A 15,637-nucleotide genomic window follows, 5' to 3' on the forward strand; every position below is an offset into this window, starting at 1 on the left:
TCCTCCCTCTGTGATCTTCTCATCTTTTCCCCTCTGCTTTGCACTTCTCTTCCCCTTCTGCCCTCTTTCTGTCTCTTCTCTCCTCACTTCTCTCCTCTCCTCCTTTCCTCTCCTCATCCTCTCCTCTTTATTTTCCTCTTTACTCTCCTTTGCTCATATTTCTCTCTCTCTCTCCTCCTCCTCTCCTCGAGTTTCAATCCAAGGTTTTTTGGTAACACTTTATTTGAAGGGGGGTGAATAAGGCTGAGAGATATGTCCCTTTGGTTAATGTCAAGTTGTCATGACAGAGACATCTAGAACAGTGTCAACTTTGCATTGAAAGTGACATTATCAACCGAATGACACTTAATGACAACAGTCGTAAACATTCATAAAGTTTAATTCATGACACTGCATTAGAATATCACCAAGTGCGTTGCTTAGCTTTGATCTTTGGATGAAAGCATGAAGTATGGCCGACATCAGCTCAAACTAAAGGACAATAACAACAGACCCAGTACTAATAAATTGTTGATTAATGTTCAGGAAGCCCAATTATTCCCTTCTGCACCTCTGAGCCTGTGCGTCTGTCCTCCAGATCCCTGGGGCGGCGATGGACAGAGTCAGCCTGCTGTGGCGTCTGAGGCGCCGGGCTCGCCGTGGAGCGTTCTGCATGGCCTTCTTCTGCGTCTCCATGGCTCTGCTCTACGCCCTCTGTGCCGAAAACAGCGTGCCGGTGACCGACGCCATCTTCGGCGTCCGGGCGCGGACCCGGGCCCAGCCCCGAGCGCACTCCGTCATCAAGGTCTGTAATGTAATCTGATGCAACGGGCAGCTGCTTGCAGTGTGTCATCATCCTTGCATTTGACCTTGTAGTAATATTATATATTAGAATATATTGTAAATATTGTAATAGAGAATCAGTATATTAGTATGGTAAGAGAAAATTGTTGCAGCAGGAATCAGGGAAAAATGGAATATAAGCACGCACATAGAATACAAAATAAACAATTAAAGCAGTAAAAATCAGAAGTAATATATAATATAAGCAAGTGTGGGATTTTATAAACATACAAAGTAGAATGTATAGCTGGGAAAATGCAGCGAATATGGATTATACATACAGTATATAGATTTGCATACAGTTTAGTGAATTAGAATATATTCAATGTATGCTGTAATTAGTAAATATGAATATATTGTAATATGTGTGTGTGTGTGTGTGTGCAAATAGTATCTCTAGGCCTGTAGCTCTATATCTGTACATGTGAAGAGATGACAATGTCAAAAGGCTGATACACACATGATGAGTACATGTGTGTATGGTGTGTGTGTGTGTGTGTGAGTGTGTGTGTGTGTGTGTGTGTGTGTGTGTGTGTGTGTGTGTGTGTGTGTGTGGTATGACTTAAGTCACTTTCAGGGACACACACCAGACTTAAGACCAGTTGATTGGGGACAAAAGCCGTGTCCCCAATTGGTAAAAAGCAGATTTTTGGGTCAGTGGTTAAGGTTAGGGTTAGGGTATGTCTCCAGGAAATGAATGTAAGTCTATGTAAATACCCCAAAAGTGACTTAAGTAAGACTATGTGTGTGTGTGTGTGTGTGGGTGTGTACCATAAACATTATGGTAAACAGGCACACACACACACACACACACAGAACTCTTACAGTCAGCAGTGTATGAGCCTCACACCTGCTGACCTCGTCTTCCCTCCGTCTCCCACAGGTGCTGAGAGGCGGGGCCAAGCCCATGTACATTGACCCTCAGAAGCTTCCAGGCGTCGTCCCCGGCAACCCTCACCGTCCAATCCCCGTCCTCTCCTCTCCCAACCGCACCCAGGAAGCCCGGGACTCGCGCTCCAAGCGGAAGTCGAGGGAGCGGGAGTCCTCGGGGTTTTTCGCCTGGCTGCTGCCGCGCCCTTTCACGCGCGCGTTGGAGACCCTGTTCGGGGGCCGGCGCCGGGGGGAGCTGAGCGGCGGAGACGCGGCGTTCTTCGGGCCTCACGGGAGTCTGGGAGAGGTGTGGGACGACGAGATGTCCAGCAGCATGCTGGGAAGCAGACTGAGGAAGGTGGTGCAGAACTATCAGGTGAGGGAGCGAGGTGGGGCGGAGCAAGGTGGGGCGGAGCAAGGCACTGACAGTCAGGGTCGGGGGTTCATTTCCCACTGAGGCCCCCATGATGGAAACATATGCAGTTAGGATAAAAGTGCATGTTATTGTCATGTTTTAGTATTTCATTTGGCCTTTGGAGATGGGGGGAATGGAGGAACAGTTACAATCTTATCTTATTCATTCATTTATATGTGCTGTCCTGTCCTGTCCTGTCCTGTCCTGTGCTGTCCTGTCCGGTCCGGTCCGGTCCTGTCTTGTCCTGTCCTGTCCTGTCCTGTCCTGTCCTGTCCTGTCCTGTGCTGTGCTGTCCTGTCCTGTCCTGTCCTGTCCTGTCCTGTCCTGTGCTGTCCGGTCCGGTCCGGTCCTGTGCTGTCCTGTCCTGTCCTGTCCTGTCCTGTCCTGTCATGTCCTGTCCTGTCCTGTCCTGTGCTGTGCTGTGCTGTGCTGTGCTGTGCTGTCCTGTCCTGTCCTGTGCTGTGCTGTCCTGTGCTGTCCTGTCCTGTCCTGTCCTGTCCTGTGCTGTGCTGTCCTGTGCTGTCCTGTCCTGTCCTGTCCTGTGCTGTCCTGTCCTGTCCTGTCCTGACCGGTCCTGTCCTGTCCTGTCCTGTGCTGTGCTGTCCTGTGCTGTCCTGTGCTGTCCTGTGCTGTCCTGTCCTGTCCTGTGCTGTCCTGTCCTGTCCTGTCCTGTCCTGTCCTGTGCTGTCCTGTCCTGTCCTGTGCTGTCCTGTCCTGGCCTGTCCTGTCCTGTGCTGTCCTGTCCTGTCCTGTCCTGTCCTGTCCTGTGCTGTCCTGTCCTGTCCTGTGCTGTCCTGTCCTGTCCTGTGCTGTCCTGTCCTGGCCTGTCCTGTCCTGTCCTGTCCTGTCCTGTGCTGTGCTGTGCTGTCCTGTCCTGTCCTGTGCTGTCCTGTCCTGTGCTGTCCTGTCCTGTCTTGTCCTGTCCTGTGCTGTCCTGTCCTGTGCTGTGCTGTGCTGTCCTGTCCTGTGCTGTGCTGTCCTGTCCTGTCCTGTGCTGTCCTGTCTTGTCCTGTCCTGTGCTGTCCTGTCTTGTCCTGTCCTGTCCTGTCCTGTCCTGTGCTGTCCTGTCCTGTCCTGTGCTGTCCTGTCCTGTCCTTTGTTTCTCTTTACTTCTCTTTAATTGTCTTTATCTCTTTTCTTCCCTCAGATCTACATCTTATTCCTCACATTCCTCTCTTCCCTTTCTTGTCTTTCTGAATCTGCTCTTCATCCTATGTTTTTTTTACCTGAGGCAATGAATAATTACAGGATTGAGTTTTCTGGTCCAGTCATATCCTCCCTGTCTTCTCTCTTCCTCTCAATGTTCTCCATCTATTGTTTCCCCCTCGGGTGCTGAGTAAGTACAGGGTGATGTTCTCCTGTCCTGGTGGTGTGTAATATCTTTATCTTTAAATTGGGGTGGGGAAGAACAGGAAATCATATAATTTCCTTTCTTTTTTCTCTCTGTTCTCTCTGTTCTGTTTCCTCCCTCTCTCTCTGTGTGCTCGTCATCCTCCGCTCCCCCCAGGCGATGAACAAGTATGGGGTGGAGGTCTCTGGCCCAGGCGGTGTGTCCAGCAGGCCGAAGCTGAGCGGTCCGCAGCTTCTCTGCCAACTGAAGGACAAGGTGGAGGTCTCCACTTTGACCCCTGACCTCCTGCCCTTCTCCTCGCTGTCCTGGGCCGCCCAGCTGCCACCCAAGCCGCTGACCTCCGACCTTGGGCCGTACAAGAGCTGCGCCGTCGTGTCGTCGGCCGGATCGCTCCGCTACTCCGGACTCGGCAAGGAGATAGGTGAGATATTCAGCAGCCAAAGGGTCGGTTCTTGCTACCAGTGTTGGGGAAAGTTACTTGAAACTAACTAGTTACTTTACTTTGTTACTTGCCCTAAACAGAGTTAGAATTTATTAAAGTAACTTGTTAAAGTACTTTCATGTCACCCACTTAATATCATGCCTTTAAAATACTGTACGTCTTCTGCTGATGTCATCACTATTATTGTACAGAAATCATCACTAGTCATCAGGTTTGGGACTGAGCCTTAAGTAACAATCTACTGTTGTCTAAAGAAAACATCAAGGCAGCTTCCAGTCACCTGGTTCCACAGTAAATACTCAGATCACGGAAATGTTAACTGATCCGGTCTGGTCTCTAAATAAACGGCAGACTGCGCTCACAAGCTTTCAATTCATATCTTAGGTATGACAGTGAAAGCGAAACTGACAGTTAACAATATAATGTTCTGACCCTTTTCTTTGATCAGTTCTGCAGTTTATTGTTGTTTTCATTCTGAAAGCGAGTCGTAAACAACAGAAGTTGCTGGAGACAGTTTCTTTAGAGTTCCAAACCAGTTACCATAAACCCAAGTCTTCTGAAGCCAAACGGTTGCACTGCGGGTTCAAAGGTCCAATATTCACCTCAACATGTCCTAGATGTTCCGTGCCAACCGTCCCTACAGTAGCAAGCAGATGTTGCCTTCAAATGCTGTCGGAAATATTGAAATTACAACTAGAGTGCGCTTGAACGACCCAATGAAGTTGTAATTAAGAATCCAGTTAATTGACTTTTTTTTCAGTTGTTCTTGTATTTTGTTCTCTAAAGTAAGGCTTTATGCCAAATGTGCCTTAGCTGTTTTGAAACGTAATTCTGAGACAAAAGTAACTCCACAGCGATGTCTTTTTGAGTAATAAAACACAGGTAAAGCCATTAAAGCTGTGTAGCGTGTTACCTCTGACAGTTTACACAGTAGGAATCGATAAGGGAATCGATAAAGAATCGGATCGATAAGAAGATTCGAAAATGCCGCCGGAATCAGTGAAATCCTGACGATGCCCCGCTCTAACACTGAGCATGTTGTTGGTCAGCAGGTTGTTTACAGACATGGATGCACATGTCTCGACAGTCATTTCTTTTCCTCTCTTCCTGACTGGCAGACTCTCATGATGCCGTGCTGCGGTTCAACGCTGCGCCCACGGTCGGCTACGAGAAGGACGTGGGCTCCAAGACCAGCATCCGCCTCATCAACTCCCAGGTAGACACACCTTACCTGGCACATTCAGCTGCAGCAAGATAGTACTAGATCAGGGGTTCTCAAACTTTTTCAGACAGAGGACCTCTTATAAGGGAGAATTTTTTCCCCCTCTTGACCATAACACCGAAAAAAAGATCTCCCTCAGAACCTTTGTTTTGCTTCACATTTCGGCCTCTTCTTGCAGTTTACAATCACAGCAGCTGACCTTGTAAATGAATGAGTTGTGTGGGCCGGTCTGTCTCTCACTACAGTTCCTCAGTTCCTGGAGTGATGGATGACAGACTCTAAGATCATTTTCCACATGCGAACGTGCCCTGTGTTTAGTCTTCATTGCGGTCAGAGTGGAGAATGACGACTCCGCTCTCAATAAAGCCAAACTCGATATAGCTGTCATCGTATTTTCTTATTTTAGCCAATCTGGCCTCAGTGTCGCCTGACAGGCTGTGACTCAAATACTTTTCCATGGCTAGTGAAGCGAGCTAAACAGCGGCATGGCAGCGGTGTCCTAACCCACGTGTGATTGATCGACAGCAGCAAGATCGACATGAAGTGTCACAACGTATCAGAATCTCTATTGGCTGGAAACGAACAGGTGGGAGTAATTGGCTCAAAGGTACGCTTGTTTTATTGCACAGCGTGGCGCAAGCAGATATGCTCCCCACATGCAGATATGGACTTTTTTTAATGACGCAGCACAATTTTATCAATTATTTATCAGTTTGATCAGTTATTTTGCGGATCCCCTGGCCATGTGTCACGGACCCCCAGGGCTCCGTGGACCCCACTTTGAGAACCGCTGTACTAGATGATGTCTTGGTGACACAATGTGTTTATCTTATGTTTACAACATTTTACTCTGATTCTGATTCCTAAACCATGATTTTCTAAACTTACAAAAAACACAGAAGCAAAAACAAAACGTAAATGTCATCTCATGTTGGCATTTTACCTTTGGAAAGCTGAACCTCATTTTCCCAACTTTTTAGAAGGTGGACGACATGTTTGAAACACTGACAAAGCTAATTTAAAATGTAAAACAAGCATGAACACACATCATTACTGTCCAGTTTGACCTTCAGATACATTTATGGTGCATTGAGATACAGTGAAGGTCATGTAGCTCAGTGGGAAGAGAAAGGTAGGAACAGGCAGGTTTGGGTTCGATTCCCTCCGGGACGAGCCAGACTGAACATGCAGGCGCTCATGACACTCTAAGACATTTTGGATAAATGTATCTACTGAATGGCGTATGTATGAAGAGCCATTTATATAAATATAAAAAAAGATCTGATTGGTCAAAGTCACGTTCCAACCACACTGATAGTTCCCATAATGCACGGCTAGCTGGTTGCTGTGCTAACCTTTATGTAGTCGGTAATCGTCTTGCTTTCTCCTGTTCCTGTTCTTATGCATCCTCACTAATTTGGAGGAAACTTTTCAGGCAGCGGCAGCCATTTTATAAATAATTACAACACATATTACCCTTGAGGCTGTTCTTCAGTGTGATTATGGGCATCGAGGGACGTGTTACCAAACAATTATCTAACTTTTACCGTTTGAAACTCTCATCTGCATTTCATAGCTGTTCTAACTGCATCGGTCCCCTTCGGCTTATCTTCCAGACATTTTTCTGTAAGCATATTCTACAGCTTTTTTCTAAAAATGTCAGCTGTTTTCCAGACAGGTTGTACAGGTGTGTGAGCACACGCTGCAGCAGGGAGAGAGCTGTGGGCGGCGGCTCTGACTCGGGTGTTTTAGAGGTTTGTAGGCGTTCATGGATGAAAAAGTTTCACAGTGAGTGCGAGTCGTCACACCGACCTCTGGCCAGGAAAGCTTTTAGCCAAATGTGGCACAAGGGTTCGGGCACTTAGATCATTTTCAAACTCAAAGGTTTGTCGTGACTTTTCAAGCACCCTTCTTGTGTATTTATTCATGGTCAAAACTAAAGCATTCAAGCACTAAAGTAATCTGATTATTTAAAAAAAAACGTTGTGCTGTATTCAACTTTCCTGCAAGAAAAATTGCTGTTTTCAAAGTTATTTCTGCATTGGATTTTGCCACCATGATTCTCCATGATTTACCGGCTATTTCAGGATCCATGAAATTTTAAGAATGATAAACCAGAGTGTCTAACTCATAATTTTGACGTATTTTGTGGTTTCAGAGTGAAGAGTGGTTTTGAGGATAACAGAATTAATCTCCTCCATGTGCTAATGCTGCACTTGAATGCACTTTAATGGAGCAGAGATTATTTTTAATCTGGGTGCATTTAGCATTAAAGAAAGTTGTTAATGATCTGACTGTCCCAGGCCAGAAGAGTAACAGACTGTGACGTTTTAAACAGGCCGGATAGGGAGAATCTGCATTAGTGCTTTCTTTGAGTCAGCATGGGCCAACCTGGTCCACCATTAAAACAGTTTTATTGTCCCATGGTCTACGGGCTGTTTCACTCTGCCAGGACTCAAGTGGAAACACTGATTGTGTTCAGTCTGGGTTTATTTAAGAATCGCTGCAACAAAGGTCAGAAAGCTGGAATTATGTGTTATTTGGTCTGATGAGTAGTGAGTCGGCTCCCTGTCTGGTGCAGCAGCTGCAGTGTGTTGGATTATATTGTTACCTGGCTGCACCCAGTTCTGGCTTTACCAAGTAGTACCCATAATCCTTTGTGTTTTGGGGTGGTTTCCTGTAGTTGGTTGGATTAACAATCCTATTATGTTTAGGGTCAATTTGACCCCATTCAACATTTAATGTCTCCTAAGACCATGCATGATTAACATTATTTTTCCAGCTTGATATTTCATAACTTTCCCTAATTTCAAGGGGAAACTGGTAAAGATAAAATTGAATATGACGACGTGTTTTCAAGCTCCGGTACACACTTTGTATACAGCCGTGTTGTTTGGGGTCATTTTGACGCAATTCAAAAACGTTCCCATGCTTTAGGGTTTGAGTTTTATCTCACCTGAAGATTTTCTGCCAGTGAGGTCCAGTCAGCTCTTTGAAAGACTATTTTGGTGACTAATTTATTTTTTATTGGTGTTTTTAGTAGTACTGTTACAGTACAGTAGTACTCTTATACACTTTATGAATCCCGTCCCCCTCAATGATTTTAAATCAATGATATCTCACTTTTTCTACAATGTTTGCGATTACTTTTTATAATTTATGTTTCTGTCTGTTGTTGACTGACATAATTATACTGTGTATTTTCTTCATCATCTTTGTGATCCTTTTTTTATTTTTTTGTAGTTTTCTTTTGAGGTCTTGAAAACAAGACATAAAAACAAGACCTCAATCTCAATGATATCATAAATAAAGGATAATGAAATGTGTTGCAGTAGTAGTGATAGTATTAGTAATCATTAATAATCATTATGGATCATCTTGTCTTGTAGGTGATGGCGTCTGATGACCATCGTTTCCTGTCCAGCTCTCTGTACAGCTCAGGTGTTCTGGTGGCCTGGGACCCCGCCCCCTTCTCCGCTGACCTCACCCAGGTGACGCCCGTCCTCTCAGCCGTCTGACAGAACAACATGAGGTCGAACCTTTCTGACAAACCTTGTTTTCCTGTCAGTGTGTGGAGGGGAAACACACAGAGCCACAACATTCAACCTTCAACTCAAACAAGAACACAGTTTTCATAATATGTTGTTATGGCCCAGTAAAAAAACCAAAAAAAAAAACATATTAAAACAGATTTGGAAACAGTTTTGAAGCTCCACATGACAGTCGGTTACTTGTTGGAGGAGTAGACAAACCTCCCAGCTGCAGACAGATGTGACCGGCTGTGGCTGCAGGATGTTTTCCCTCCTCTTCCTCGGGGGCGTATAGAGCATACAGCTGTGCAGCTAGGCCTGTACATTTATATTTTAGGCATTTAGCGCTTTTTAATGCTTGTGTCCAGAGTGACTTAACAATGAGCGAGCAGCAGTGGCTTAGTGTCTTGCTCAAGGACACTTCAACAGGACGCATGCAGGGTTCTGTTCCGTTTTGAAATATCCCCAAAATCCCCAAGTCCAATGAATCCTCTTCTCGGATCCCCCGTCACCCCTGATTGCATTGTTGATTTTGTTATTTTCATAGGATTTGTTGACGGTAAGAAATGCATTAAAAAACACCAGCGTTATCCTTTAAGAATACAGTGTGATGCAATATCTGTGGCACGGGCCTGTGGGCTAAAGAGCGATGAATAAGCACTTATCAACCCAGCATCATGTAAAAGTTATCGAGTGTCGCGCTTTTGACATTTTCTTTGTCCTTTTTTCCCCAACAAATTATGTAAAAAAGTTACGATGAAGGATTTGAAAGGATTGAAATTTGATAAGCAGATTCCTTCCTTGATTCACATTCGATGAGATACTTTCAGACCCCAGACATCACTGTTGATGGACACAGTGACTGTTTGGAGGGTTTGGAGTCTTTCAGTTACAGGACGGCCTCCAGCTTGCCGTCCAATCACAGCACCAGTTAGCAGTGACTCACACTGGAGGCTAAACGTCTTCTTTCATCCTCACTTCTCTCATCTCTCTTTCTGTTTCTCTTCTGTTCCCCTCCATCGCTTCCTCCACTCTGTTCAGCCTCAGTGCTTCACTCCGCCAAAACCCTTTTTAGTGATTGCATTTAACGTTGAATTAACTTTTAATTCAACTTTTAATTAATTGCCTCAACTCATTAATTACCTTAATTATATAACTCAGTTATATAACTGATGTGACATGTTTCTTTTTCTGACTATTCCTCTCTTTACTGAAGCCTTTTTATTGTTTTTGGAGTAAAGCTGCACAATATTGAGAAAAACATACTGCAATTATTTTCATTCATTAGTATTTGGATTGTAAGTTGATGAACATTTGAGTTAACGTCTCTTATTTCCTGGTTACAAGGCTAAAAGCACATTCATCAGAATTAATATGCAGTATCATAAGAACCAAAACACTTTTCAAAAGTTGGTTTAGTGAAACTACTGAAGCAACTGCTGAACAATACAACCTTTGAATGACAGGAGTAAACCCAAATAGAGTAAAATGAACACCATGAAAAACATAAAATACCAAAAAAAAACAAAAAACAAAACTGAAATAGCTCAGAATATATTCTAAAATGAATGGACACAGCAGAGATGCAGATCAGCATAACAAGGTTTCTTGGTAGCATTGTGTGAAAGTGAATAATCTTTATACAAATAACAGCAGGTTACATATCACACACTGCACACAGCAACTTTCAGTTTGAACTTGTTTGACGGTTCAGAGTGAACCTCAGCTCACTTCCTGTTTGCGGGACAGATGAGTTCAGCTCTGTCGCCCAGAGGTCAGACATCTGGACTTTATTTCTACATGTAGCCTGATTGCTGTATGTTTTTGGGAGTTTCATGGTTTTACAATAGAGGCATTTTAGATTCAGCCTCTGTCTTTCTCCTCACTCTCTCAGTGCAGAGACTGTAAAACAAATGGAGTAGTGAGTGTGATGTCACCATGGGTTTATGAACGGCCGGGTTTACGATCGCCGCCATGTTGACATTTTTTGTGAGGCCGGGGGTCGACACAGAGCCGCAGCTCCACCTGCTATTGGTCTGTAATCGGCGACCTGTCGATCAGGAAAACAACCCCGTTTTATATCCATTATAGGACATACATTAGAAGAAGTGAAATTAGCTCTCTATCCCAGACTACAGACAGACTACCCAACTTGAGGTTTTCAAGTGTGTAGTAAGTAGTTTTATACTCTTTGATCTTAAGATGTGTATTATCCTCTAAAGAGTGACCTGTCCCTCCCACAGTGGTACAACAGGACAGACTACCCCATCTTTGTCCAGTACCAGCGGTACAGGAGGCTGCACCCCCTCCAGCCTTTCTACATCCTGCATCCCCGCTTTGAGTGGCAGCTGTGGCAGAGAATCCAAGACAACATGGCAGAGCCCATCCAGAAGAACCCGCCCTCCTCCGGCCTGCTCGGTATGTAAAGCGTCGACGCTCTTTTCACCTCTTTGTTTGACTAATTGTGCTGTTGCGCTTTATTTTTAGCATCTCATTACACACCCAAGGCACACAAAGGACAGATTACAAGGGACAAAAGCAGTGTGGCCCTTCATTAATTATCCTCTGGTCTTATGACTATTACAAATGAAAGGGAGGGTTCAGTATTTTGCAAGCCTGTCCTATTAATCACTAACCAAGCTCCCTGTTAGGAGATTCAGAAGGCTTCCATGTCTTTATTGTCTGTATTTTGTTTTAGAAATAAATGCTCATGTTAACCGAGGACTGACAGAAGTCTTACATATTTCCTTCAAGTACGCCTTCACCTCAAAGTTATATCAATATCTGCCTTTCTTCTGTCTTTTCCTCCCTTGTCAAATAAAGTGAAGTTTACTTACAGTAATGGATGCTATAAAACAGGACTGCCCCAAAAAGCTTTACAGAAATCAAAGTACAATATAACAAAAAAAAAGAGAGACACAACGAGTAGAAACTCCAAGAAATGGGTTTTGTGTGTGTGTGTGTGTGTGTGTGAGAGAGAGAGAGAGAGAGGATATGAGAGCACCTGGGAAAACCAGGACAGTCTGCAGAAGAAGTAAGTGAATGACAGACTGCAGGGAAGTAAACAAAAAGAAAGGAATGGCTGATAAAGTGGGACGGAGGCAGGCTGTGGGCTGCGCTGCTTTAATGGGACAGAGGAAGCCGGCTATTGGCCATACTCCTGTTAAGGTCATATTTGGGTTAAAGGGGAATTCCGTCTCTCTCTCTTCAGGAAGTACTGTGATCACAGCAAAAATACTGGTGGATCTGTGTGAGACAAAATAACCGTTTCTTTTACAAAACAGTCAACACTTCAAGATTATTTGGCTCATTTGGATGGAGACGCTCAAATCAGCTCTAAATTTGATTTCAAATGGCCAGGTTCAGGTCTTACATCCAAACTTCCATTAACATTGCATTGGACTGAAAAGTGGGCGTGCCAAATTACCATCCAGAGTATGTAAGCTGCTCTGGCTCCGGAACCAAATCTAACTATTTGCCTATGATCACAGCACTCTCTGAAGGGTGGAGAAAGACATATTTTACAACTAAAAATGGGCCTTTAAAGGTCCCATATCATGTAAAGCAGGGCTCCCCTCTCCTCTGTGATGATAAAGGAGTTGGATGGTCTATCTAAACATGGTGAAAGTATCAAAACTAAATCCACACAATCCATATTAGAAAAGCGAGCCTCTAAACGAGCCGTTTGGACTTCCGTAACTTTGTGGCGTCACAAAGGTTCGCTCATTATCATTTCTGTAAGAAATAATAGACTAACAAAGTGTTTTTTTCAAAGCGGTTGAGCGGTTGTCATTGTTTATTACCGGTAGGGCTGCACGATATATCGTTTCAGCATCGACATCGCGATGTGAGCATGTGCAATAGTCACATTGCAGGACGCGCGATGTCAAGTAAGGCAATAACTCAAACACGTCATGCTACAACTTTTTTGCTGCTTGATACAAAAGGAAAACTCGCAAGGTTCTCATTTTCCATGACTAATCTACAAGAAAAGTCTGTCTGATATTACATAATTTAAGGGTTCTTGGGTACACGAAGTTTGATCAGTTCCCAGTGTGCTCTGGTGAAGGGGTGCACTTCATCAATTTATCATACAACCAAAGCAGGCCCCACTAGTCACCTACCACAACCTGAAAAGGAGCGCTGCCTGTTTTGGTTGTTTGACAAACTGATCAAGTGCACCCCTTCACCAGAGCACATAGTGAACTGATCGCTGTGCATGCAGAGTCTGCGTATCACCTGCCTGTAAACATGCACGCGACGCGGCTACTGTCACAGATAATGTCACCTGGATGCTAGAGGCAGGCGTTCAGTTACGTGAGGCGGCTTTTGATTGCGTGTATTCCCGTTATCAGCGGCACCTCGTCCCGGTGCTGGTTAAAAGTTAAAAAGTTACTGTCACAGGACTGGTCCGTGCCCTAATGTAAGAAACACTTAACACACACAACACACACACAAAACTTGCAGTATCCAGATCTATCTGTACTTACATCTTGCTGGCATATAGATAAATCTGTTTGTTGCTTGAGTTTGAGAGTTTTACCATCCTCAGCCGCGCTGGGAGGCCTGTTTATCTTCCACCACGCAGATTAAGCATACATTTGAACATCGTTAGAAATGGTAGATTACATGTAAATAACACAACTGCGACACACAAGTCCATTTGTAAAGTTTATTAAGAAACGTGTTGTTTTTCCCAAATACCTCTCCACCTGTTCTCTCTCCAATCCTTGTAGTGGAGGAGTCCAAGCTGATTTCTGGAGGGGTGGCAGAGGGCTGAACCAAGTGTGGTAGAAGTAGGAGGGGGGTTTGTTTTGTTAGAAGAGGATAGACTTTTAAAGTACCCAAATGATGAAAATTATGATTGTTAATTGTATATCTGTACATGAATAACACACTGCATGTATCTAGTGAAATGTCCTGTATTTTTTCATATCGCAATATATATTGCAGAAAAAAAAGATATCGCAATGTCAGTTTTTTCCAATATCGTGCAGCCCTAATTACCGGAGAGTTTTCCCTACCTGTAGCCGCCGGGCCGCGGCGTCTCACGTTTCACTCTTGAAACGGTTAGCCAATCAGAATAGAGGGTCGTTAATATTAACGAGCCTTAAAGACACGGCAACAGAAACAGCCTGTTCTTGGTAAGGCTCAGCTCAGGGTGCTTTTTGTAGACATCGAAATGAACCCATAATGCTGTGTGAGTCTGAGTGTACGCAGCTAAAACCAAAGTGGAAGCAGTCAGATGTTTCCATGCCACATGAACCTGTTTAGGTTTAATACGGGAGAAAGCCGGGCATCCTAACAGGTTTCTCATAATCTGAGCATGAGCTTAACCGGATTATTATGACGTTTATACGTGTCAACCCAAAACCAGGTTAGCTGAGTGACTTGACCTGAACTCTCTGTGCGTGCAAACGTAGCCGCTCACTTCTCCTCGCTTCCTTGTTTCCTTCCCTCCTCTCCTTTGTTTCCTAACCCAGGCACGGTCCTGATGATGTCCCTGTGTGAGGTGGTGCACGTTTACGAGTTCCTGCCGTCCCGGAGGAAGACGGAGCTTTGCCATTACTACCAGCGGTTCTACGACGCGGCGTGCACGCTCGGCGCCTACCACCCTCTGCTCTACGAGAAGAACCTGGTCAAACGGATGAACCGGGGAGCCGACCGCGACATCTACACCCACGGACGCGTCACGCTGCCGGGGTTCAGCAGCCTAAACTGCACACAAACTCCTGGAAGTAGCCCCAACCACTGACTGACTGGCAGATTCAAGGCAGCTCGTACACAGGAAGCGTAGCACACACACACACACACACACACACTCACACACACCACAAATGTACACAGCAAAGCAAAATCAGAATGCAAACACTGCATGAAGAACGTGTTGCGACTGATCATTTCACACCCGACCCCGAGACAAAAACAAAGCGAGGACAGACGCATGCACCTGTTACACACTGCCATGCCAAAAGGGAAGCTGTGCCACTCACTATAAATATTGTATATTGTCACCACTAGCGGTGACACTAATATACCAAACACTGGAATACACACGTGTTCCTTGTCATAGCGCACAGACTGAAATCCCATCAACTAGATGTGCCTGCTTTTACAGAGTATACACACACACACATATATACTTATACTATGTCCATATGCAAACCTTGCATTGACTGCTCATTCCTTAACCCAAAACTAACCTTAACCCGTACCCTAACCTAAACCCGATCCAAATTCTGATCTTAACCCTAAATGCTAAATCCTAAATCCTAAACTCGCCCCTTGAAGAAGTGAGGATCGGCCAAAAAGACCTCACTTTGCAAAACTGTCCTCACTCCGAAGGTCTGAAACACAAACTGATTCTCACAAGGACAGCAAAACAAGAACACACACACACACACAGCTTGTACCTTTGTAATGTGTATATATACTGTAATGTGTTAGTCATTCCACTGTGAGGCGCTGCAGTCCTGCTCTCTCTCTCTTTCTCTCTCTCTCTCCCATTCATCTGGTTTTTACTTTCAAACCAAACCACAAAGCCACTTTTTTTTTTTTTTTTGTTTGATCACAAGTGAAACTCCGTCCTCTGGCAGGAAGGCTGTTTCCGAGTGTCCTCCTCAGCTAACTGGATCGGTAGAACAGCAGCAACGAGTTAGCTGTCCTGAGGGGAACAGTGACACTGAATCATGTTGTGTTTCTTTGTGTCATGGTGGCTCAGGCAGGACGTCTCCAGTGAAGTTACGTGGCAGGGAACGGTTCAATTTATACTTTTTTTAGGTGAAAGTTCTGGCAGGTTCTGGCTTCCGAGCTCGACTTGTTTAGCACCCGGATGCACTGTACCACTCCTTCACTGCCGATACCACTTCCAATTACTAAACTCTTAAGTATCGGCTGATACTGAGGACCAGTCAGATCCAGTACTGTTCCTAGACAATACAAACTTAGTGTTAGTTGCGGATTAGACTGAGGAATTAGTAAGGAT

General features: G+C 44.7%; 1 protein-coding gene across 1 annotated transcript; it reads left to right on the top strand.

Annotated features, from left to right (window-relative positions):
• Window positions 1–577: 577 nt before the first annotated feature.
• LOC144541772 (beta-galactoside alpha-2,6-sialyltransferase 1-like) lies at window positions 578–14,850 on the top strand. Its single transcript, XM_078286701.1, has 7 exons — window positions 578–784; window positions 1,706–2,068; window positions 3,615–3,879; window positions 5,019–5,116; window positions 8,512–8,613; window positions 10,896–11,070; window positions 14,136–14,850. The coding sequence occupies exons 1-7, from the start codon at window positions 593–595 to the stop codon at window positions 14,405–14,407; spliced, it is 1,467 nt and encodes a 488-aa protein (XP_078142827.1). The 5' UTR covers window positions 578–592; the 3' UTR covers window positions 14,408–14,850.
• Window positions 14,851–15,637: the final 787 nt, after the last annotated feature.

The sequence above is a fragment of the Centroberyx gerrardi genome, chromosome 11, assembly GCF_048128805.1.
Source record: "Centroberyx gerrardi isolate f3 chromosome 11, fCenGer3.hap1.cur.20231027, whole genome shotgun sequence".
Taxonomy (NCBI): Eukaryota; Metazoa; Chordata; class Actinopteri; order Beryciformes; family Berycidae; genus Centroberyx; species Centroberyx gerrardi.